The sequence below is a fragment of the Nanorana parkeri genome, unplaced genomic scaffold (assembly GCF_000935625.1).
Source record: "Nanorana parkeri isolate BGI_ZX_2015 unplaced genomic scaffold, ASM93562v1 scaffold513, whole genome shotgun sequence".
Lineage (NCBI taxonomy): Eukaryota > Metazoa > Chordata > Amphibia > Anura > Dicroglossidae > Nanorana > Nanorana parkeri.
The window spans coordinates 126,012-153,272 of record NW_017306781.1 but is presented as its reverse complement, the minus strand read 5'-3'; the positions used below and the strand labels follow the sequence as shown (position 1 = coordinate 153,272).

The 27,261-nt window shown below is 40.2% G+C and overlaps 1 protein-coding gene across 1 annotated transcript in view; it reads left to right on the top strand.

Moving 5' to 3' along the window:
• Positions 1 to 236: 236 nt before the first annotated feature.
• Positions 237 to 27,261, top strand: part of TLR3 (toll like receptor 3) — a 122,110-nt gene continuing 95,085 nt past the window's right edge. Inside the window, exons 1-3 of the mRNA XM_018561279.1 lie at positions 237 to 301; positions 1,115 to 1,268; positions 1,680 to 1,771. Of these exons, the coding sequence (XP_018416781.1) occupies positions 237 to 301; positions 1,115 to 1,268; positions 1,680 to 1,771 (311 nt within the window). The remainder of the gene's footprint in view (positions 302 to 1,114; positions 1,269 to 1,679; positions 1,772 to 27,261) is intronic.

Sequence of the window (27,261 nt, the reverse complement as noted above, 5' to 3'; positions counted from 1 at the left end):
ATGCACTGCTGTATGTTCTGTACATTATTAGGCACCGGATTGAACCTCACTTTTATCCCCCGCTTGAATTTCATGTTTTTCAGATATTTACTTTCTCCAGCACTGCAGGAGAACTGTGAGGGCCCATTCTCCTGAGCTGATCTGCTCTTTAACCACTCTGTCCAGCCTTGTTACCCCTTCTTCTGCAGCGGTCTAAGGTCTCTGAGTCATCACATTCTATAAACAGTGTACAGGACATGAAGTTGCCCAGTGACATACCATCGCTGGAGCTGGAGACAAGCAGGAGGGAGCGCTGTCACCAGTAGGTGATTCAACCCACCAATGTCCACTCATAAACAGTTATGGCTACACTGGCCCTGTAATAAAACTTTACATTTAGCAGTCTTTATAGTGGTTCCATCACCATTTTGCTTAGCAGGGGCTGTGTTCTCACTTCTTCCTCCTGTCTGGACCATTGCAGTCCTTTCAACAAGTTCAACACAGCAGTAGAGTTCCCAGCAGCCTTTTGCCAGTATGTATGGGGACTTGGAGTAGACAGGGATAGCTGACAGAGTGTTGTTTGCTGGGAGAGATAGTTGCTGTTATACAATGCTGCTAACCTCTGCTATATACAGTAGAGTATATGAAAACTACATGTCAGTAAAGAGATACAATTTTACAATTCATGAAATCACTGGAGGGAGCAGATACATGTAAACAATGTAACTATAACTGTAACTATTGAGTGGTTACATTTATATTTTCATTCTCACCAGCATTCTTTTTGAATTGTATCTAGCGACTAACATGTATTTATTTCTTATGATCCTCAGCTCCATCTACAGACCTTTTCCTTTTCTTCCTGGCAGTGGGCATGCTATGTAGCTAGAAAATGTGGATGAGCTAGTGGAGTGGCTAACCAACCTTTTCTCCTCCTCCTCCTCCTCCTCCTCCTCCTCCTCCTCCTCTCAGGCTCACAGGAGAACATTTTCTCTACCAGCTGCAAACGTGCCCTCTCCTTCCTCCTCTTCCACACCTAAGCCCCCATTCCCCAGCAAACTTGAGTTAGCTGAATAATTTTAGCACAGCATGAGTCACTTGATACAAAAAGATGTTAACACATTCTTGTTATCAGATGTGGAGGAAGAAAGCGCCAGGAGCACAGAGGGAGGGCACAATGGGCAGGTGTTCCTTCAGCTATAGATTACTGCCAAATGGGATTGAGTAATAAGGAGGGTGTGGATGACGAGGTGGCAGACCATACTTGGGTGCCAGAGATTGTAAAGGAGGTAAGTGATGGAAAGGAACAACATCAGAGAGCCAGGATGTATCCAAGGGCAGAGGCAGCTTGTAAACTGTGTCTATTCCCCTGGATGGCTCTGCCCCACAGGTGCAGGTCACTGCTATCTCCATGGCTACTCTACATAGTTCAGTAGCCTGGGCTTATTTTAACACATCTTCTGCAAACAGCATGGTTGCGGTTTCCAGCCTTCCAGTAGTGTATCAAGCATGGTTAAAGTTGGGAAAAGGGTCAGCATGGGGCAATTCAGAGTAGGGCTGAACCTTGCCATAAGTCTCCCAACCTCACCCTGCCATCTTCAGCAGCATCCGTGACAAGGCAAGTGCATCTATCTCAGTTTCTGGAGCAGAATAAAAAATTCTCACATAATCACCCCCTTTCCAAGCTGCTCCTATTCCAGCTGGTGGAGTATTCCCGCTTCTGCAACTTTGTGTCCTGTGCTGTACCTTTTTTCGCCATCCCTGCCCTCGACGTGGAGGTAGCAGGTGAAAGGTAATGTTTCCGTGTCGCTGGACCACAGGGTCAGAGGCAAGGTCCACATGATCACAGGCACATATTCCAGCAATCATGGGCAGGGACATTACATCCCTTTTATGGGCCACTGGGTACATTTGCTGGTGGCTGGGTAGGACGTAGGTGGGGGCACACAGCTGGAGCTGGTGGTATTGCCCAATATCCTGCACTTTGGTGATGGTGACAGCTCAGTCATCTCTATCCCCTTCTCCTGAATGACCTCATCCAGTTATTCACCAGAACCACCAGTCCCCAATAAGTGTCCAAGAGCCTATGCAACAGCAACAGCCCAGCCCTGCCCCTGAAGCCAGGATTATGTTGAAGTGACCCCAGAATTTGAGCCATGAAGGAGATGGACCATTGCTGGTAAGCCACCAATTTGGATCCCCGATACAAGACTAAAATGGCAGATCTCAAGCTGCCATCCGAGAGAAAGCAGAAATATGCAATGCCTAAACCATATGAGTTTGGATTACCTAGGGTCCAGGAAGGATGCAGACCACCTTAACACCACGGTCCCCATGGACCTTTGGGTGTCCAGGCTGGACCAGTGGCTGGAGCTTAGCTAGTATGCATTCAAGCTGTTGGTGTGCCCTATGGCCAGTATGCTGTCAGAGAGGGCATTTAGTGCATTGGGTGGTTTTGTGACAGAGAGCCGAATCCACCTGTCCCCTGACCATTTCACTTTCACTGCAGCTGATGCTAACAAATAATTTGTTTCTCAGAATCTAGCCACCATCTGTGGTTCCAAAAAGGGGAGGGAACCAGTAAGAATCAAGGGTGCTGTAAAAGGCAATACTGTCAATTAGATATGTGTAAATTTTAAAGGTGTTAATTGAAAGTTATGGTGGCAAAGATACTGACTCAGCACCCCCCTCCTCTATCAATTGCAACCCATCACTATTATGTCCCCAAATATAGGAGCTATGCAGAACAAAGTGAAAGGTTATGAACAAAAAGGTTCAAGACAGCTGTGCAGTCGTTTAGGACATTGAAATGTGCTTACCAAGGATTGGGGCAGTCTATCTAGTTACGCCTTGATCGGGTATCAGGCTGTCTTTTGTTCAGAGCTCCCACAGTCTGTTGCAGTCAGTTTCACAGAGGTTTTGTGGTCAGGCTCTGCATAGAGTGATTACAGAGGTAAGTATAGTAACGGATCTGTGAGGAGTATCAGGATAAGTATGCTTTTCTTGAGATTTGTACTGTTCTGTAAAATTGCATACACCTTAAAGCCCCAATCACACTAAGCGATAAATCCCGCGATATCACGCATTTGACACATAATTAAACCATATTCACTTTATATTCTCAGTGGTGTAAATAACATGGGGATTAGTTCCTGGTATGGGTGAGTCAAAAATTATCCGCACTCCGGTTGTATTAAAACCTATGTTGGTCGCTTTCCATTCAAGGCTACTGTCTCCCCAGTCAGTGCTGTGCACGTGTGAAGGGTGTTATGTCAGTTCATTTGTAACTGTGGTGCGAGAAAAAATGGATGCTCTTCTGTGATTCTTTTTTTGTGGTCTGAGGGTGTGCCTGGTGCTGTCATTTTTTCCAAGACTTTGTGCGCAGTATGGAGAAAGTTTTTTGTTGCGAAGAAGTGTGTATGACTAGATAGAGAAGTTCAAGGAAGGTTGCACAAGTGTTAGTCATCAAGAAGGAGGAAGGTGAAAGTTTCTTAAAGAGAATCATTACTGGTGAGGAGACATGGATTCATCACTACGAGCCTGAGAGTAAACGGCAGAGTATGGAATGGAAACATACTCAATCGCCGACCAAGAAAAAGTTCAAAAGTCAACCATCAGCTGGAAAACGGAGGCTTACAGTTTTCTGGGATTTTCAAGGTCCAGTATTGGAACATTATCACGAAAAAGGTTCTATAGTGAGATGCTCATTGAAGAGCTGAAGCCTAAATTTAGGATTAAACGCAGAGGACTGCTATCCAAGTGCGTTGTGATATTGCATGACAATGCATGTCGCACACCAATGCCCACACTGTCGACACTCTGCAAAAACTTCGTTTTGAGGTGTTAAAGCATCGTCTCTATAGTCCTGATCTTGCTCCATCAGACTTTCACCTGTTTGGTCCCCTGAAAGCAGCCCTATGAGGACGAAGATTTACCTCTGATGAAGTAGTGAAGACAGCGGTGCATTCGTGGCTCACAGCTCAGCCTAAAAAAATCAGACAGTTTTCTTTAACTCTTGGCGCTAATGGCTGCCAGCTGAGCAATCCACTTGCTGTTGCATAATCAAAGTTTTCCACAGTTTATCACAGTTTTTCACACAGACTTGAGGGGCTGCTCATCCAAGGCTCTGGCGCTTCCACCACGAACATAAAAACAAAAGGGAACACAGCGACACCTCCGTGTGTAAAATCGTTTATTAAAATAAATAAAACAAGGGCTATATGTACTTACAAGCAAACGTTTTCATCATGTTTTAAGAGCAAACAAGAGGCCACACTGTCTGTTAACACAACATGGTATCTCCCCGACTATGTACCACGGCTGTCTCCGGTCACAAACCGCGGTTTCCAGTCTTATACCCCACTCTCAGGGAAAGCAAACTATGATTCCGATGAAGGGGGCTCGTCCCTGAAACGCGTCAATATTGGCTGACTGCGGCCGGTGATGTGACCGGAGGCAACCGTGGTACATAGTCCGGGGCGATACCATGTTGGGATAACAGACAGTGTGGCCTCTTGTTTGTAGTATGTTATTAAACAATTTGTAGAAATTGATTTCAGCATTTTGTATGTCTGGAGTTTGTTATTTCTTAAAATTGTGGAAAGTGGAAATTCATTTTTAACTATGATCACTGGTATTGCAATATTGTTATTACTTTTTATAATCTCACTTTTGATATACTATAGTAACAAGGAAATTCTCTGCTTGTTCCACATCCACCTTTTACTCAACAGTGAGATACTTACTGTTCTGTTTTTTAAATCTGCTGGGTGGTCTAAATTTGTCTGTGCCGTACAGGGAGAGTATTGTTTGAGTTGCACATCTTCTTTAAGGTATTATCTTGAAGCTTCTACTCTGCTTTCGGTTATATGGGCATATGACAGAAGTGGTTCTCATGGCAACCAGTTGTGGTTTTGGCATGTGTGAACATACCATAACCTTTCTGTGTCTCTATTTTTATACGGGTTCTATGTTACACATTAACCGTGTAGTAGCAATTGGTTGTCAATACATTTCAATATTCAACTCAGGTTTCTTATAGACTTCAGGAGCACTGTGCCTAGAAGAAAGGGTTTGAATATGTATCCAGCATAATAGCAGGGGAGGCACACACACCCCTTCCGGTGTTAGCCTACAGCACCTAATTAGAGTATGGAAGTGGACTTTTACCCCCAAACACAAAAAATCCATTGTTCCTGCAGCTTTGTGTGTACTTCCCTAAATATCGGTAAGTAATTTGTACAGTCAAAGAGATTTTGGTGTCGCTTCCTGCCTTTTGGTAGGCACTGGTGACATAGACTGGGCCTCACATCTGCCCCCCCTCACCCCCTGGGAAGACTACGTCACCAGTACTCTACAGTGAGATCTCGTTAGTAAACTGCAAAGTGCAGAGAACTGGGTAAAATAAATCAACCACCGATTATGTGGTTTTTTTTTTAAATGGTATTGTGGAAAGCAGAGTGCAGGCAGGAGGCACCAGTGCCTGAGCTGCAGGATCAGCTTCAGTGTTTCTGACACTGACTGTTGCTCCTAGGTGCCTTTTATGACCATATCTGTAAAAATGCATCATTCTGCAACTAGTGGCAAACTCCTAGCAACTTCCTGTCTCACAGTGATGATGCAACTCCAATTCAATATATAATCATCAGTCTTTTCACTTGGTTTCTGCCCTTGCATTTGTTCAGACCTACCACATGCTCTCTGCTTGTTCATGTGGTCCATGTATGATCCTGACTCTATCTACTGATCTCCTGGTTCCTGACTTTTGTACTCGTTCATCTTTCTCTCTGCATTCCCTGACCTGGGTTAGCTGATAACCCGTTCTGGCTTCTGAGTGGAAAATAAGTAATCTAATCGAATTATTTTCCAATTAAAATACAATATTAAATACAATTAAATATACAAAAAAGTGATTGACGCTGTGGCACTTATTACCCTTCATCCAGCTAAGTGGGTAAAGCATTAAAGCATACAGCACAAGGTAAGTGGAAAATAAGTAATCTAATCTAATTATTTTCCACTTACCTTGTGCTGTATGCTTTAATGCTTTACCCACTTAGCTGGATGAATGGTAATATGTGCCACAGTGTCAATCACTTTTTTGTATTTTACTCTCAGTTGTAATATGTTTAGTATGTTGTTTTAATTTTGAAAATGTAATGGCCGCCATTTGTATATGGTGGCTACCATGACAACTGGTCTTAATATATGCGTTCGGTCTAGCTCCTGTCTCCACACCCCTAATGAAGTCATGCCCTTTGACGTAACGTACGTAGGGTGGAGTAGAGGAGCTGAGCGATTGCACACAGTGTCTGTGGCTGCTTACTAAAAACCTTACTTTTATCTATGATATGTGAGTAGTATCCTTTTTTAATAAAGTTTAGTATCCTTTTAAAACCATCTGCACTACGAGTCTCCACTTTTTATTTTGATGCATGGGCCATTTGGATGAATTGTCTGCTTTCAACTCCTGAGACTGCAAAAGAGTCTGTACCTGAGAGGAGGAAATCACTGGAGGTGTTCGGCATCAGGTGCTTCCTCTACCTGGTTTGAATTAGAGGAACAGCGCATACAGACCCTGGTGGGTCTCTGTTAAAGGTGAGGTGCATTCCAGAAGATTTCTCTGTTGATGGTCACAGGAGACTGAGATTATTGTACATCCAATGTTGTATCTTCTATTTTCCTAATGGACTATTGAAGATTCAGGATCATGGACATTTTTTAACCATTTATTATTTTCACTGAAGTGCATATTATACATATGCATTTTTTTCTAGTTGTTATTCTTTGCACATTACATCACATTGTTTCACAGTTAACATCTATTGTATTTGATTTTCCATTATGGATATTTTGTAGCAATGCATTTACACTACATGGTATATACATGCGTTTCTTATTTGTTTTGCACTTTTTACACATTGTATCACATTATTTCAAGGTCAGTATCTACTATATCTGACACTTTTGCAGTTTCATTCACACAGCACAGCTTTTACTATTCATTTTATACTAAATATCTGACCACACAGATTTCAGCTGCTGCTTAATTTGATTGGAGTAGTGGCACGAGGTTTCACATTATTCATATTAAAAAATATCACTGTAATTTTTTAGCAAATATACAAATGGACTATATATGTGGCACTGGTGGTACTCAGCATCTTAGTCAATGGAATTTTGCAAGCTCCAGCATTTATGTTAAGAACTAAGTTGGGAAGAAATGCTCATCCCAGTGGTATCTTTGTCAGGACAGGCACTAGAAAAAGCCTGATGATTTAAGAAAAAATACAGAACAGCCTTATGTAAATGTGCCTTTGCTGAATCAATATAACAATATGTCTAAATTACGAGTAACTTTATAGCTATTAGTACATTGTTGACTATTAAAACAATGTACTAATAACATAACTTATTATCCTCTTCAATGTATCTGCAAACCTATAACTATTTTGAATACAGCAAATGCTTGTGGATGAGTAATTTGCGGTGTCAGGTACGTACAGCCTAACAGGTCTATTCACAGAAGGTTGAAGAGTTTGGAGAAGGCAGGAGAAGCGAACAATCTAGGCCAACATAGCTGATTTGGAAAAATTCTCCAACTCAGCTCACTTTCCAGTTCAGCTATGTTGTCCTAGATTGTTTGCTTCCCTGCCTTCTCCAAACTCTTCACCCTTTTGTGAATAGACCTGATAGTGTCACAGTTCCCCAGTTTGACTAGCAGAGTACATTGCAGGCAGTCATTACAGCTGACAAGGAGGTTTGCACTCACTACATCAGTTAATTAGAGCTTCTTTGATTTCTTCCAGTGCTTAGCTCTAATCTTCTTTCTTCTCCTATAGCTAGAGGTGACTAGGTGGGGGATAATCTGATTCTATTATAAAATGTGTGACACATAGTTATATATGGACAGAGCTATTGGGACAAATTGTAAAATGTAAAACACCTCTCTGGGATATAGATGCTTAAAGAGGAACATTACCCATATCTTCAAAATAACAACAAAGTCACCTTTAGAAATGTTCAGTAATGACAATCTACAAACAAATACTTCTAGATAATTGCCGGCTTTGTATTCTTTGCATACCTTATTTCTCTTTTCTTCCCCAGTCTTCTCACAGTGACCATTTTTATTGACCAAATTACTAGATCATCCTTTACGTCTTGGAACTCTGGCACATGTGACTTGGACATGTGACCATTTACATCATCTCTGGGGAGGAAAGTGCCTTTCCCTGAGATCTCGTGAGATTACAGATGAGATTTCCCAGCAAAGCAATGCACTGTAATGTAACCGTCCCAGGATGCAATTTTTGGGCACATTGCATCACGAATGTGCAAGAGACCAAGGAAGTGGGAACATTTTTTTTTTTAAGTAAAGTAAAATATGTTTGTTTAGCTAATGAATGTAAGATGATTTCATATCTGCATGCAGAGCTGTATGCTGATGTGATTTTTAGTCAAAGGGGGTAATGGTCCCCTTTAATTCTGAGTGTAAGCTTATGTGTCCTTCTGTGTATGGTATATACAGTATTTAGCTGAATATTTATAAGGGAATTGCATACTATGGTATAACACATATAAAAATACTTGTACATAAACTGCAGAGCTACAATGGGACAGTCAACATGCTGTCAAAATATAAATACAGTCCCCATTATCCGGCATTCAAGCAATCCACACTCAAAAAATCTAGGACATACTGCACATACAAGGACAATTTAGGCAGGAGCCAATTAAAACTTCCAGCATCTCTTTGGAGCATGGGTGGAAACTGGAGTACCCGGAGGAAACCCATGCAAACACAGGGAGAACATGCAAACTCCTTGCAGATAGTGTCTTGACTGAGATTTGAACAGAGGTCCCTGAGTGCTGCAAGGCAGAAGTGCTAACCTCAACGCCCCTGTGCTGCAGAAGCTAGCCAGCAGGTGAATGGAACCGCGGGGTTGACCTTCTGTCTATGTATTAACTAAAGCTATAAAGCTACTCACCTTAGATTGGCAAGCACCTAGGAAGTGCAACTCCTTACTCATAAGAGTAACACATAAGTTCTGAAAACAATGGTCTTACATGTACCAGGTACAAACCTTTGGGCTGCATGCTTCAAAGTATAAGTCCGGTCAGGATAGAAACCTTTGAGCTGCTTGCTTCCAAGTATAAGTTCGGTCAGGATAGAAACCTTTTGGGCTGCTTGCTTCCAAGTATAAGTTCGGTCAGGATAGAAACCTTTTGGGCTGCTTGCTTCCAAGTATAAGTTCGGTCAGGATAGAAACCTTTGGGCTGGATGCTTCCAAGTATAAGTTCGGTCAGGAACTTTAAACTATAAATGCCATATGCTGTCACAAAAAGATCTATATGTTTTTTTAAAATCTTGTCATATTAGTATGACTAACTTAAAGTAACTTAAAACTGTGATTTTATATTGGTATCATAATAGTATCCCAAAAGTGCTTTTTCATTTGTACATGTTGCGTAATACCCACTTACACAATCCTTATTAGTACAAAGCACACCTATTTTAGGTAGAAACCTTTGGGCTGCATGCTTCCAAGTATAAGTTTGGTCAGGAACTTTAAAATTTAAATGCCATATGGGGTCACTAAAAGATCTATATTTAAAAAAAATGTCATATTAGTATGAGTAACTTAAAGTAACTTAGTGCTTTTTATTTCGTACATGTTGCCTAATAGTAGGGTTGCACAGATACCAAGTACAGTACTCGGTACAGGTACGAGTACATGTACCGATACTTTTGAGCTCCAAGACTACACTAGAGAAAAATTCAAAAATTAGGAGGCAGCTGTCATTTGTAAGGAGCACACGGAGCTCCTGGGATTTGTACATCTCTGTTTTAATGTACAATTTTGTTTTTAGAAATATAAATAAATGGATGCACAGATACCAGTTTTGCGAGTACTGGTACTTGCCGAGTACTTACAAGTATGAGTACTGATACATTTTTGTTTATTGTCATGTGACACTTTTTCTAAAACAATACAAACTAATGATTTCAGGACAGTGGTGGAGCGCCAGAGCCAGGTCCCAGCTGCAACCGCTGCAATCCTGGTAGTTCTCGTGAAAATGCCAAGTATCTGCACTGGTACTCGAAAAGTATCTGTGCATCCCTACTTAATACCCATTTACACAATCCTTATTAGTACAAAGCACACCTAGTTTTGCTTTTCTTTATTATTACAATGTTTACATTTTTACAAGAGGCTTTTCTTTTTTATCTTTAGGCACACTGCAATATGCTTTATGATAAAACATCTGCGTCTGTTTACTTTTTGAAGTCGATGATTAATCGCACAGTAATGAAGACAATCAAATCTCTTAATGACATAATAAGCATCTGTGCACAGTTAAATGAGTCAGAAACGATGAGAAAAAGCTTACAAATATACGACAATTTTTATTACTAAGTGCTTTATTTTCTATTACAGTTAGATTAATTAAGGTGTCTTTTTAAACACACAGTTTAGCATAGTTCCATATGCAAGTTTTGGAGGCATTTGATGTTCCATCTCTTTACTGATGTAGAGAACACATGGATTGACCACCATTTGTTGACAACTGTACACCTTTTTTGAAGAAAATACAATGTCCAAACAACAATAAACCTGGGTAGAGATAAAAAAATATTGCTCTAAGAAAAGTCATTTTCTAGACCAATGTTTACATTTGGTGATCTAATTTATTTTGTGCATTTATGGAACCAATGTAATCCACACAATGCATTGCAGAAAACCATTCCTCCTGGCCCCTGGATGGTTCTAACCAGGGTCCTTCCATCACAAATCATATGCCATGAGTTCTGTTCACAACTGACACTTCATGGGACCTAACAAAACTGCGTAACAGAGTAAAGTAGCACTCCAAATGAATGCGTTTGTCACTTAAAAAGTCTATATATGCTGCTCAGCACATTCCACATGAGATTAGAAACAGAGGAGCAGTTTCCCTAAGCCAGTCAGAATTCCTGTCTAGTTCTACCATGAAAAGAAAGGTTCTGTCTGATTGGTTTATATTGGCAACACATGAAAACAAATGTTGTTTTCCACTTTGGGTCCACCATGTTAACTTCATCTTTATGTCTAAGAGTAATTGGGATGTTCAGTAAAATGGTATGACAAACAGGCTAAACCTCAAGTATAAAATAATAGTTAAAGTGACACTAAACTCGGGAGTTCAATCTTAAAAATACATGCAAGTGATTTACTATTAACAAATATGTATTGTATTTGTGTATCACTCAGCTGCAGATCCTCAAATCATCTCTAAATTGGTGCTGACACTGTCCTTCCTTCTGGAGGGTGGTTACTTTTGTTCTCCATGGTCCCTGTGTTTGTTGTAAAGTACCCACCACTCCAAACTTACTCCCGTGATGGACTACAATCTCACATTTAGTTTACTAATTTGTATTGAAAATGTAATCCATCAGAGGAGCAAGCTTGGAGCAGTGACTACTTTACAACACACAGGGACCATGGGGAACAAAAGTAGTCACCCTCCAGAAGGAAGGACAGTGTCAGCAGAAATTCAGAGATGATTTGAGGATCTGCAGCTGAGTGATGCATACATAAGATACATTTTGTTAATGTATTTTGTTTTGTTGAGGTACTTGTATTTTTAAGGTTTAACTCCTAAGCTTAGTGTCCCTTTAACAGAGTGCAAAGGTACTCCAAATTAATGCTTTTGTAATTTAGAAAGTCTCTATATTATATGCTGTTCAGCACATTCCACATGAGAATAGAAACAAATGAAGGAGCAGTTTCCCACAGCCAGTCAGAGTTCCTGTTTAGTTTTACGATGAAAATAAAGGTACTATCTGATTGCTTTATATTGGCAACACATGGAAATACATTTTTGTTTTCTAGTTTGGGTCCCCAATTTTTGCTGCGTCTTTATATCTAAGAATAATTGGGATGTTTAGTAAAATGGTTTGACAAACAGGCTAAACACCAAGGATGAGAACCTCTTTGGAAAAAAAGGTATCATGCAGTACATGGTCTGTAATGAACATTTATTTCATTCTTCAGAACAGATGTGGAAGACTGTTATTGTCCTATCATCTTATATTATATCAAACAACAGACCTGAATCATGGTGTCTCAGCACATAACATGTAGAACATGATACAGCAGAATTCAGTAGAGAAGAATTTCCACTACACAGCAGTTCACTGGAGTAAATAAAAACATAGTGTAGGTCTTATGACCCACACACACACATAGCTAGATTATATTACAAAGTCTATGCACACTAAGTCATCATTTTAAATAAGCTCAGCGATATAAATACACAACTACGTGTTGAAACATGCAGAAAATTTAGGGGCATACAAGTGGACAATTTTTTGTTGATGAAAGATGTTCCACATTTATAAAGAAGACTTGTTCAAAAGGAAATCCAGGTCTTAATAATCATAGTTATATTGATATTCTCTATTTATTTATTAGTGGAAGTGAATGCAAATAGCAAAACATTTAACTATTAACATTTCACTATTTTTTTCCTATATATAGAGAGATATCTCTAGATATCTGCAGTATCTTCCTTGAAAGACCGTGTTTACTGCAAGCAGACATTTTGTTCTTTCACTTTTCAAGATATATGATCTATATAGGTGCTTGCACAGACACACAGCAGCTTTTCTTGCCCTAAGCTGTGTCTAAATGCCAGGCTGCTCTTAATAGGTACAGCTCCAGCAGGTAGGGGTGGGCAATCTTTTTTATTTTTTTATTTTATTAAAAGTGTCAGAGTTATGTCCAGTCAAAATGGCCATCGTAGAAGGCAATGATGGATCCAGCAACTATGGGCAGGCTTTCTGTTTTTAATATTGACATAGCCACTTTAAGTTTTAGCTTTTGTGTAGTCTGTCTACATCAAATAGAACATAAATAAATATTTTGCTCATTTCTGTACCGCTGACTCAAAGTGCATGAGATCATTTTGCTTACTGTGACTCAGAAATCTGCAAAGTGAAAAAGATAGAAAAGGATTATCAGAAATGTCTACAGAGCACTTTTAAAAGGGTCTGTGAACCCTAACATGTAGTATTGTGATGTATCGCCTGCACTCCTTACAGCGATTAGACCTTGATTAATGGTTGTGGTGCTCGTAGTGATTGCACTGATGGGGCCTTGTTTTCCAAAATTGCAGAAGACGGAGATCACCAGCACCCAGTCAAAAAGCATTCCGTCTTTTGCTTATTTATTTACGAAACATGTCACAAGAGTCATTTAGCCAACGTTTCGGGGGCCATGCAGGGTCCCTTTTTCAGGGCGAAATAGTGACCTAGTGACGTCACTATGGCGTCCTGAAGAAGGGACCCTGCGTGGCCCCGAAACATTGGCTAAATGACGCTTGTGACATGTTTCGTAAATCAATAAGCAAAGGAATCTAATGCTTTTTGACTGGTGCTGGTGATCTCCATCCTCTGTAAAACCTAACAATGTACTTCTTATCTACACCCTTTTGGTCTGTTAAAAATACTATTAAAAGCATTTTGTTATATCTGTTTGATTAAAAAAAAATGCCCGTTGATCGTTTCAGTAATTCAGAGATGTCCTGTGTTGGGAAGGGATGAGCCCAGGTTCAGAACAAACCCCGTCCAAATTTGAGATGCTCCAAACAAGGAAGTACCATGGGGAGTTCCTCCCAGTCATCTGTGGCATTCCCGACCTGCAGCTGCATGTAAACAAAGGGGAGGGATGCTTGTGCTGATGTCATTTACCTCATATGGCCACTTAACCGTATTAGGTAAATGTAATTTACCAAATATAGGCATGTAGCCATATAAGGTCAGTGACGCCAGTGCATCTCGCCCCTTTGCTTACATCATTCTGGTCTGAACCTGAACTCATTCCTAGTGTCCAGTGCTCAACTGTATTGTATCAATGAGGTTAATCTGCCCTCCTTGCACTTAGCTTGGTACTACTATTAGCCTTTATGTTTTGGAGATGGAAGAGTGGGTGGGTCTGCATAGTTTGGCAAGAGTAAACTTGGCAGGGCTGACACCACGCAATCCACAAAAATGCTGTGTGTTGTCAGCCCACAACAGGACTTCAGAACTGAGTGCATTTCTGGCAGATCATTGGGCATTTTCCGTACTTGCAGGGGTTTTAAAGGGATAAATATGGATATGGATATGTGTATGTATTGCAGAGATGTACTGCATATGTTTTTTATCTAGTCCTGATAAACATGAGACATAGTTATAAAGCAGTGAATCTGACATTCAGAAAACATTCTCTGCAGGTGAATCTTCCAGGCCCATGTGTTTTAAATTAAAGTGATTGATTCCCTATAAGAGAATGTTTGGTTGACGTTACATTCACTGCTTCATAAATAGACACATTTGCAAGGGAACATCCTTTATCCTACCAAGAACTAAGCATTATCTATTGTGCAGTACACTGAGACAATGAAGAAATTGCTTTTATGTTTTTATTTCATGCTGTCCATCCATCTATCATAGTGGAAATGGTCTGATTGGTCTTTTTGTTACTTCAAATTCTGACAGTTGTTTGACTATGAGCTGAACAGAGACTGCATGCCGAGCCTAGAAGCTGCCGAGCATTTGCTCAACAAAGCAGCACCCAGAGTGAAATAATTGTCACGTTGTACCATTAATCTGAATACTGACAGATTCTGCAAAAACACTACTTTGTTCAATTAGCGAATTGTTGACCGAATGGCTACACAATCCTTTGTAGGTAATAGATTCTTTTTATTATGTTGGCATATAATGATCTATGACATTAATCAAAGTGATTTCATACATCCCAGTGTATATCCCTATGAAAAATGCTTCTCAGACACTGTGTCAACTTTCATCAGTATGTCACGCCACAAGTGTAGATCTGACACAAGAATTTAAAATCATCTCAAACTGAAAACATAGCTATATAAGCAGAAGAGATTTTTGCTAGAATTACTGCATAATTATGAATAACATTGGCTAACAGAAGCTTACATTGATTCTCAACCATATTTCTGCATGTCCATTATACTTGTACTTGTTCCCAAGAGTGCCTGAAGCTTATTTCCGGTAAAAAAAAAAACGTTTCAGTGGGACTACCCCCACACCCCACACTGCAAGGGTTTGCTACTCATTTATGTCTAGGAGACCTTTGTAAAGTACTTTTATTTACCTGATCCCCCCTCCTGCTGGCTTCAAGATCGGTGCCCACAGCTTCTTCCCTCCTCTGTTCCAATGGTTGGAGGCCTGCTAACATCATCACCCCTTATGCAGGGTCCACAACCCTGCATTATATCTGAGGACGCTGAGGGAAAGTCCATGAGCCTGGGTGGAGGGAGGAGAGGTAAATACCAACCGACGAGGGAGCAGAGATTAGGTAAGTAAACATGCTTTACACCATACCCATGTGGGGGTAGCCTGGAGATAGACTTTAATAACTGATGTTTTTTACAAACCCTGGCCCTACAATGGCATTAGATTCTTAAATAAACTTTATTGCAAGCTATAAGATATAAATAGTTATTCCAGTTTTCATGGATACTATGGACAGTGGGGTCACGAAGGCAAAGTGAAAAACTGATTATAATGCAAGTAGGTTATGACAACGGAGAGCTGAATTTAGGCCATGAGATCAAAACAGTGCTGCCTACGCACTGGTATTCCAGTTCATCAAAGACCATCTGGTACTATTGGGACTATATGATCTAGTAAAGTTACTTAAAAACGTATACCATTATCAAAATTAAAGAAAAAAGTTAGGGTAATAATAAATATATACATAAGTAAAATAAGAAAATGTACAGATGGCTTAAAGTGGACCCGTAAACCTTCCTGTTCTGCCCTACCAGAGCTCCTCAGCTCTGTATTTACATTAGAAGGCTGGAAGGCTTCTGAGTCACTGCTGGAAGGAGGCATGAAAGGATCCAGGATCCACACAGAGGACGAAAAGTATTGATTACATGTCCACTGTGCAGACCCTTTTTACACAGTACACTGGATGTGCCATGGAGGTGCCAGAGATGCCTGATTGCAGCACATAAAATACACTGAAGGTATGTGGGCTTGTTGATTTAACTGCTGGCAAAGGGAGCATAATGAATTGAGCTGCTGAGAGAATGACTTGGGTGCTTCTGCTGTGAACTTTTAGAATGAATCCTTCCACTAACCCCGCAGCTACAGAGGTCAGTAAGAGTTTCTTTTAAATCTAATCTAAATCTAATTTACTATGTGTTTACTGACTGAGTGTGTATACGCAACAGACATCACCTGGCCCCAGGTTGACTAGAAGGTTAAAAGCATCAGTAAACTAATACTTTTTAACTAAGGTGACCCTAATTCTGTGAAAAAATTCTTATTCTCCCAATGCTTATGGAACAACTAAATGCCCTGTGTGTTTCCTAATAAACTCCTTGTTTCTAAATAATTTTCCTTTACAACCGTATTGATGGGGACTGGGGATTTTTTACTTTTCCCTTTTATATACTTTATTCCCGCCTCCCTTGAAACTCCAACCTCACACATTGAGGGAAGACATATCCTAACCACAATCTCAGCTCCTAACAATGTCCTAAGGTGGAACGTGTCCTAAGGTGGAACGTGTCAAACTGGCGAGCTCTGTAATTGCGTGGTATGCATGTTGATGTGAAGCGAACAGTATCTGAAAAAGTTACATTATTGTGCTACTCAGAGCACCTTTATGAGTGAAAGTTAGAGAGTTATTATTTTTGCTTTTTTATAATAAATGACTTTTTTGTAATAAATGACTTCTACTGCACCATGATCTGTCTCTGTAGTCTTATTTTTTTGCTGCAATGGCCATGGATGAAGTTCCAAGGGAGACAGGAATACATTGTAAAAAGGTAAAAAGAAAAGAGTCGGAGTGAAGTGAGTCTCCATCAATATAGTTTAACTGTTGGTGGTATAAAGCTGTTTGTAATTTGACTGTTTAGGATTTTTTGTATTGCTGTATTATAAGTGTTTTGTGTTGGTAATTTGTAGTGTTTTAATAATTACAAAAGCACCATAGATAACAGAGTCACCTTACACCACATTCCGAATTTTTATCCAGAAAGCATGCAATTTGACTGCATAGTAGCCCTACGTAGGGAGTCTCTCCTCTAGCTCTTACCAGTGTGTTTGCTGATCTTTATCGCTTGGCTACGTGCATATCAGATCTTTTTTTATGCCTGGCAGTAGACAGAGGTTGTAGATGTCGAATGACCTGCCCCCGGATGCATATACGTATCACCAAATACAGTAAAGTCTGATGAAGCAGATCTTCTTCTGCGAAGCACGTCACCAATTTTCTTCGGCTGTGATACAGTACCATGTCTAGCGCTCAACTTCAATATCTAAATCCATTGGACTGGACAACTTGTAATGATACTATGGACTTCAAAACTCTGTACAGATACCAGGATGATCTCACATTGGTAGAAATGTGCTAAGCTGGGATGTTATTTTATATGCTGATTTTATTACTTACTTTTTAGATTGTTAATAATAAAAATGTATATATTTTAATAGACTGTTGCATATGGTACTTGTTACACCTTAAAAATCCCCACATAGGGCTACTATGTAGTTAAAGAGTAATTTGTAGTGGTTGACTTAAAAAGGGGTAGATCACTATATTAGATTCCTTACAAATATGTATTGAATGCTCTATATCGGTGGCATAACATGAGAGGTTTCAATGGTCTAGTTTTCAGCTAGACATTCATTCATTTATTGATTCATTGGGTGCTTTATCTCATTTAGGCCCCATTCACACTAAGCGATAAATCCCGTGATTTCTGCTGCGATATTGCGCATTTTTGCCACGCGATATCGTGAGAAGCCGCCGGCTAATGATATTCAATGGAGCTGTTTTAATGTACAGCTCCATGTCGCCCGTCGCTCGTTGCTGTCGCTTGAGCAGGACCCTTTTTCCCTGCGGATGTCGCGTGATTTTTCTTCTTTTGAATGCAGCCCGACAGTGAAGGTTGCGAGATCGTGGCTGGAACGTCGCCCGAACAGTCGCGCTATCCCGCCGCAAGGAAATCCGCTTGAGGTGAGTGTCACTCAGTGTGAATGGGGCCTTATGGAACATGCAACCAGTCATGAGTTTGAAATGACTTAATAGTTATGTTTAATTAAGAGACGTCATAAGTTTAAAGTTAGGGGTTCACATAAGTCCTGCCCAGTGTATAGCTGGGTGGATGATGTTTGCACTAGTGCCCCTAGATGGCGCTAACCAGTTTAGGAAATCCCTATACTCATTAGCACCATCTAAGGGTGCTACTGCCATGTCAATTAGTATCTGCCGGCTATACTTTTATAAATCAACCCCTTAGTGTCTTTTAAATATTTTTCTTATTTACTATGTACATGATTAAAAAAATATGTTTTCTTTTCAGTTGGGTTACTATGTATATTTCATTTATCACATCTTGCCAGCAGGTAGAGCTCTAGAGTCTGCCTATTGATTTGGCTACTGTTCTTTACTTCTGTGCTGCAAAGAGAGTGCAGTGTGATCCTCTGCTGCTCAGCCCACAGCAAAACACAAACTCAAACATGAATGGGTCAGAGAGTACAGATTTTCAGTCAGAGGCTCTGACTCAGAGCTTTTAGTGACTATCAGTACAGAGTTTCAGTCAGAGACAGACAGCCCATAAGTGAGCAGTTATGATTTGTCTGACCAAGTAGAAAACCCCGACTGCTCTGAGAACATGGAAGTACATTGTATCATGTTTATTTCTAAAGAAAACTTTTTACACAAGCAAAGAAAAGGCGATGCAAAGGATCAGTTTATACATTTGTAAACATTCAACATTTGTTTTCTAAATTGACCCCGACCTATTACAGTTTCCTTTTAAGAATGTCTTGGTGCCTACCAGTCTAGGCCCATTTCCAATGTAGTTGTTAATTCTCAGGGATATTTAATAGAGGTGCACTGAAATGGAAATTTCAAAACCGAATCAAAACTAAAATAAAAAAAAAGTCAGGCTGAAACCGAAAATGTTTTTTATTTACATTTTGTAAAATATTTTATTTTTATTTAATTTTTATAAATGTTTTAATTGTTTTATATTCATTTTTATTAAATATTTCTATGTTTACTTTACTTTTAGGGGCTTCGGAGAAATATTGGGGGTCTAAACAGACCCCTGACATTTCCCTTTTAAAATAAAAATATAGAGATTGAGGACACAGAGTCCTCAATCTCTTTTTCTGCAGCCCCAGTTATCAATGAACAGGAATCCTCTATACTGAGTGTTCCTGTTCATTCATAACAGAGTATGTTTACTATAACCACAATCATGAATGAAGGAGGTGATGTAGAGGCTATAGTAACCATACTATGTCCTCATGTTATGTACAAACACTCAGCGATCACTGATCACTGAGTGTTTGCACTCGCTCTCCATCCTGACAGCTGTCACAGGAGGCTGGGCAGGGCGGTGCAGGAGGAGAGTTCAGCCTCATTTGACAGTGCATGCTGTCTCCGCCCACACACCGCCCTGCTGGACTGTGACAGGAGGCTGAGCGGTGTGGTAGGAGAGATGCCGGCCACTCACAGCGCTCTCCTCCCGCAGTGCTCGGCTGGCTGTCACAGTTTCTCTCCTCCCCACTAGGACACATAGCAGCGCCCAGCGGGGAGGAAAGAAACCAGGGATGCGCCGCTGTATCGGCAGAAAAATTGCACTTTCGGCATTTAGCCAAAAGTGCCATTTTCAGCCGAAAGGTTTTGGCGGCCGATATATCGGTGCATCCCTAATATTTAACACTGACTTCATGTTTACTTTTAAACCTAATGACATTTGCAGCATTACGATGTTTTACATGGTAAAAAAAAAATTATTTAAAAGAACATTTTTTACCCATCACACTTTATTCTGTATGAATACATCTTCTACTGTCCAACAGAAATATGTATGAATCTGCTGCCCCAGAAGACAGCACATAACATAATTATTCAAAGCCACATTGCCATGTATAAAGCAATGGATCTGGTGACAGAGCAACAGGAAATAATGAAACCAGAGCTCTTAGATTCCAGCATGTAGCACAATGATCAGACTCAATTCAAATGACTTGTACTTCTGGTTCAGTAATAGAATATCGGGGACAAAGTTCAAACAGCCGATTATAGTAAGAATCTATGGCAAGTGACAGAAAGCTTTGCAAAGTACTAAAATATGTGTATATTAAGGTGAACAAACGTATAAACACTCTGCCTGTCCACAACTGTCTGTGTTTTTCTATCTATCTATCTATCTATCTATCTATCTATTAGTGACAGAAAGCTTTGCAAAGTACTAAAATATGTGTATATTAAGGTGAACAAACGTATAAACACTCTGCCTGTCCACAACTGTCTGTGTTTTTCTATCTATCTATCTATCTATCTATCTATCTATCTATCTATCTATCTATCTATCTATCTATCTATCATTGTTTCATTAACCACTTGATGACCGGGGTGTTAAACCCCCTTACTGTCCAGGCCATTTTTCAGTATTCAGCGCTGAGGTACTTTCACTGACATTTATTCAGACATGGAACGCTCTACTGAAATTAATTTGATATAATTTTTTAGGGACAGATAGAGCTTTGTTTTGGTGGTATTTAATCACCACTGGGGTTTTTATTTTTTTTAAAGTACAGAAAAGGTTAAAATGAAAACTGTTTTCCCTACATTAAGTTATAAAACATTTATTATTACCCAAAGTTTTGGTAAAATCTAAAAGACGGGGTCAAGTCGGGTAAACATACACCAAACATGTCAAGCTTTAAAATTGTGCGTGCCCGCAAAAAACCGCAAAAAACTACCATACCTAAAATTGGCCATAGGCGACGTTTTAAAAGCTTTCATCGCTCATCAATGTAGTGTTAACAGTGATTATTGGCCCTAGAATTATTACTCACGCACTGACGGTTATATGTAACATGTGCGGCGTAATTGTTGTTTTCGCATGTAGCCGCACCCGCCTTGTATTTATGTTTATATGTGCGTGCACGTGGGGGTGTGAGACTTAAAAGTTTTTTTGTATTTTTCCCTTTTTTTAATATGTGACTTTAACTTTTTTTTAAACTTTTTTGTTTTTTACACTTAGCTTTATTGCTATCACATAGAAGGATAACAAGCCCCCTATGTGATAGCAAATATACAGTGACAGGTTCTCTTTATGGAGACCCCTAATGTCACCTAGGGACCAACAGGGAAGTTGATGAAGCAGAGGTCTGCTTCCCCAGCTTCTTCTCTTGCCACAGAAATAACAGCTGAAGGCAGAAGTGATGTAATACACATCACTTCTGCCTTTAGAGATCGAAGGAGAGGCCAGCAAGTGGGAGGATGCTGATTTCTCCTCCGCTTTGTGTGTGAACAGCAGCTGTGCCAGTCCTGAGCCCGTTGGGGGGACAGAGGTGGTAGTTGTGCGGGGATGAATTGTTTGAGGAAGTGATAGTTCAGTGGTTAGGTTGAGGCGGGATAGGGTTCTCTGAAGAGATGAGTCTTTAGGGATCGCCTAAAGACAGAGTAGGCGATAGCCGGACAGGTTGGGGTAGGGAGTTCCAAAGGATGGGGGAGACTCTAGAGAAGTCCTGGAACTGAGCATGGGAGGAGTTGACGAGGAGGCTAGAGAGCAGGAGGTCTTGGGAGGAGTGGAGAGGACAGTCGAGGTGATATTTTGAAACAAGGTTGGAAATATAGCCAGGGACAGAGTTGTGAATGGCTTTGCAAGTGATTGTTAATATTTTAAAATAAAATTAATAATAAACACATTTTGGTAAAACCCCCGCCCCCATGTACAAGCACATACAAATGTAAATGCATGCATTGGGTGAGCCTACCTATAAAATCGTCGATTGCACCACACATTAGGTGTCGCTGCCAGCATGAGACCACTAATTCTATAGCAATCATTCATGGTTGATTTTAAATTGATCACTTGCAAAGAATTTTAAACCAACAACTGTGGACAATTTTGGGTTGTAAAGTTTGTTGCCATTTCATGGGCACACAGTTTTGAGGCTTGACATGTTTGGTATCTATATACTCGACACAACCTCATCATTTATTTCAAAAAATTGGGTGATATATTGTGTTTGTGTGCACAAAAAATTGAATGCTAAAAATTGTAACTGCCATCATTTAATTCTCCAGGGTCTCTGCTTTCGGAAAATATATAACTTTGGGGGGTTTTGTGTGAGTGAAGTCCATCAGCCAAGAGAACCTGTCCCCTGATCTGCCTAGAGTTCAGTGGTATCACAACTAAAGCGGGCCTCCTCTCTAGGACATATTTCCAGCTGGTTATGTGTCAGGGAATTAGGTGTGAACATTTGGCCATCATTGAGGACTCCTTTACAGAGTTGTTAGGTCCTAGCCAGTTATACCTCTCTTTACTAAAGCTGGGTACACACAGAGCGAAGTTTGGCCGATTCGGCAGGAAGTGGCTGCAATTGGCTCTGTTGGTGACTCTATTCCCTAGACAGAAGTTGATCATTTGATTCTAACTAACTTTCTTAGTGTTTCAGCTAATAAAATAAAGCCTTTGTCTGTTTCACTGCCATTCTTGTGTGTGCTACTAGGAGCTTTGGGTGTTACCAGGTTGGGACTGAGTGGACCCATCATATTCAAATCTGACACCTATAGGTACGCTACATATTGTAGGGCTGCCATTAATTGCTAGGTAATCATGATTTGTCCTCCATACTTGAATTGAGCAGTTAATATTATATAACATGTTCAAAACAATTCTCATAATGCACAGGGACATTTCCAGCAGTGAAACAGAAAACGTATCCACACTATTATTTCCCTGTATGATCAGTAGCATGCATGCTTAAATAGAGACTTTGATCTTGTGTTTACTCTAAACTAAATCCCATTTGTTGTCCTTGGCACAGCAACACTGTACAAAAGCTTTGTTACATACAGTAGCCTTCTTACTATTTGCTCACCACTGGCTGCAGAATTATGTGTTCAAATGACATACACCAGATGTTTGTCACAGGGAAAGCAAAGGGTTTAATTATCTTTCCAACTAATGCGAACATTGAATGCCTAAAAAAGTATTTATTTTCACTGGCATATTATTTGTCTACTGCTGCTTTCTCTTGCAAAACTCATGATTTACGTATGCTTGTTTGTACATTATTATGTATATCCCACCAAGAATTTACTATCATTCCAATAGTTTGTGATAATATATTCATATAAGAAATGTTTAAACCTAGACGTACCAACCTTATTCCATTCATAATATATTTGTTTCAAAACCTGTTTCACTGATGGAGAATTCAATCCAACACTGGTGCATCGAACCTCAACCTTAGATGCCCACCATAGGCAGCACTGTAACATATTACAGTATATATAAGATGCACAATGGTGATTAAAGCAGCATCAATGGGAGGCATGACAGCAACCAAGCTTATTAATTTAGGTGATATTCGCAATAAAAAATCTAATTCAGACAAAGCAGGTACTATACCTAAAGGAACATGACCATTTACTGGTTATTCTACAATGGCGCAACAGTCAGCAGTTTTTACTCTTATAGCTAGTTGGATGTTTCATAGAAAAATGCCAGCCGGAAACTTCAACACGCATAATGGTATCTGGTGTATAATTATAGTATGTCAGACAGACAATCTGTAGATTTATTCTTAAAGGAGAACTATAGCCTAACCCTTTTTGGCCATAGTTCTCTTCAGGGTCACAGGAGAATATATACGAATGCCCTGCGGTGACCCAAAACTCAGTACATAGTATATAGGCTATTGCCCTCTATATGCTAAGAGCGCAAAACCGCACCTTAGCCTGAATGGATCCCAACAATATTGTCTGGATCCACCTTTGTGTTCACTGACTTCCCCATCAATAGAGCCAACCTGTGACAGCTTCAGTGTCACAGGTTGGCTTGGATTATGGGGATGAGTGTTTTTCTCTTACCCCATAAGTCTACTTTAAAAGGTAACTGTATTGAGGAAATACATAGGTTACTTCTGAACTCACTGTTTAAAAATGCCAGTAACCTGTCAGTTACTTTTAATGCCTAGTACTTGAACCAGAACAAATATGGTGATCAGGAGTTATAGATTTTGATCAAATATAATAACTGTATTCTTGTTCAGGGTCCATGATTGTCATAGTGTTGAGGTAAGAGACTTCCAGGCAACTAGCAATTTTGCCAATGTTTCACATATCCCCCATGCACAGTTTGTGCTGACCCAAGTAAGAGTACAGATGAGGAGCATATGAATCTCTGTAATGCTGCACGGAGTTGATCGTACAACAAAATAGCTTACACAGTACAGATGAGGAGCATATGCATCTCTGTAATGCTGCACGGAGTTGATCGTACAACAAAATAGCTTGATTGTTGTGCAATGGAACATACATTAAAGGAGAACTATGAGGTGAGTGCTTTTCACTCACCTCATAGTTCTAGCCGACCTGTGACAATGAGACTGTCACAGGTCGGCTCAGTAGATCGGGAGGTGAGCGAACACATACCGGCGTTCGCTCACCTCTCGATCCTGTCACGGCTCTCTGCCGTGACAGGGGAGGGGCTGGATTCCCCCCTCCCCGCTCCGATCCGCCAGCGCTGACTGGCGGAACGGACGGGGGAGGGGGCGGGTACAGCTGGCTCTGCCTCTAGATAGGCAGAGCCAGCTGTCACTCACGCAGCTGGGCGGATCCAGACATAATTGTCGGGATCCGCTTCAGCTGCGGCGTCTCAGTATACCGCGAGCTGTAGCTCGCGGTATACTGAGCTTAGGGTAACGGGAGGACGCTAGTTTATGTCCTCCCGTTACCCTAAGGAGAACTATGGGGAAAAGCCTTAACCCCATAGTTCTCCTTTAACTGCATTGGGTTGATTTACTAAAGCAGTAGAGAATGTTCACTTAACTCATTTAATAAGGTGGGGCAAAGCAATCACCCAGTCTTGTACAAAGCAAAATCCAGTTCTTGAAATGGTCTTGCACATTATTGGATATTGAAAGTCTCATTGTATTAACTAAGCGAAGTCAACATTGTTTTGCTAAGTGAACAATCTCTACTCCGTATAACTTCCATATGCCCTGTTTTGCTCTGACTACATCTGGTTATTTGTAATAGGTGGCAAGAGGAACTGGTTTCCATTGGTTATGAGTGATAACCAGAATCTCTGTCCATTGTGCTAATCAGGACATGGATTGTAAAATAGTTGTCAAACTAAATAAAGTCCAATAAGACACAAATAAACGTTTAGCAGGCTTATAATTGGGCTTATTTTACTTAAAGTGCAAAAACCTTTGCTAAAGTACAGTTCATCAAAGTGTAGTTCTTCATCCCAACCAACCGGATTTCAACTACAATCGGCAACTCAAACAGATATCAGCAATTCATGACCTACAAATGCTAATACATAAACATCAAACTGTATTGAAATAGGAAGTTACCTTAGGCGAAAAATGCATGTGCTATTGCATGTAGCCTTATGCAGCACAATACATCGCTGTAAATATGGTGACACCAAACCCAAAATCTGAGTTCTTTGTAATTCACTGCATTCACTTATCACAGACCAGGCTCAGAATAATTAGACTTCCTCTGCCCTGTCCTATGTAGTAAAGGAAATGGATGGATTAATTATTAGACTAATGATCAGGGGTAAAATTCAAGTTTAGGGTTAGGGTAGGGAATAAGACTGGGTAAATTACTTAGTTTTCAGTTGCAAATATTACTGGATGAAGCATCATATGTGCATATAAGTTTATATTGGTGAGGATGATTAAAGCCCAATTTCTGGGCAAAATTTGAGCCCTCTTCCCACCCCCCACCCCCAAACAAACTCATCCTGCAAAGATTTCAGTAGTTTTTATGTGGTAAAACATGTAGTTCTTAACCACGCCTGCATGTTATACTCAACTAAGCAGTCATATTGTGAACAAATAAAGCAATTTGAACTGCTTCACCATTTAGTTGGAGCGCCAACTGTTGTATGTTTTATGCTTTGTTTTTTATTCACATTCTTGGTACACACCAGAGGAGAGTCTTGCTTCATGTAAGCAGCCTTACCAGACCAAGTCAGCTTGTTGAATAATTGCAGTTTCTTCGATCCTTAAATTAGTAGGATTTAAAGTTCCAGCGCCTCTTGAATATGTTTTTTTTGTAGGTACAGGAAGAGCACTACTATTTTTCAGGAGGAATTTAAGACAAACGGTAAATTATTCAGGCCTCTGCTAAGAAGCAAATAACATTTATAGATGTTTCCTAAAAGATAGTAAATCTTCACTTTTTGAGTAATGGTCCACCTTAAGACAAACATTGTGAGCAGTTTGGCATATGATAGCACTTCACATTAATAAAACAGTACCGGTAGAAGTCAGAGCCAGAAAATGATACTGCTGTAGATTTATTTGCAGAAGAGACAATTAATATTATGAAATGATTGATGCGGATCATGAATAATAAAAGGAGTAAAACACTTCTTTTAAACAAAATGTCAAAGAGCAAAACAAAATACAAGCTTTTATATAGTATTGGTTGAACAAGAACCAGCTGTTACATAGTACTGACTCAGAGAGATCAATGATCGGAACTAAACGATTGAGGAAAATGTGGTGAATACTCATGGACCGTACATGATGCACACTCCCTCTGTTGGTGCCATTTTGCATTTTATCTTGCATTGCCATACTGACCCATGGCATCTCCTCTGACCTTGGAAACTGCATTACCAGCCCCTGATACAGCAGAACATGGTAATTTTGTAAGTCACAGTTAGTTACACTCGCCTCAGTTTACAGAGTGAAAATATGTGGTTGAAATAAAGATTTGTATCCTTATGTTATTTCTCCCAATACAGTTATTTATATAGCGCCAACTTTTTATGCAGTGCATTACATATTGTACATTCACTTCAATCCATGCCCTGGAGGAGCTTACAATCTAATGTCTCCAACTCACACACATACTGTACATACACATACTTGAGCCATTTTTCCATGGCCCAAGTAAAGGAGGAAATCCATGCAAGCACAGTGAGAAGCAGATAAAGCTGACACTTCTACAACTTAAACAAAAAATGTAAATAAACTATTAACCGCTATAGCAGAGAGTTTGTTTACATTCCAGGATTGCTGGTCGTCCAGTGGCGTAACAACCGGGGGGTGCACTTGCCTCGGGCGCAGGGCTGAGGGGGGAGCGCCGTCACTGACCCCCGCTAAACGAAGCCCCTGGCCGCAGATGCAGTGGCTCCCTCCCTCTGCTGCCTCTCTGCCACATGCACCCGGCTCTGTCATCGGGCGGCCGCTCGCTCCTCCGA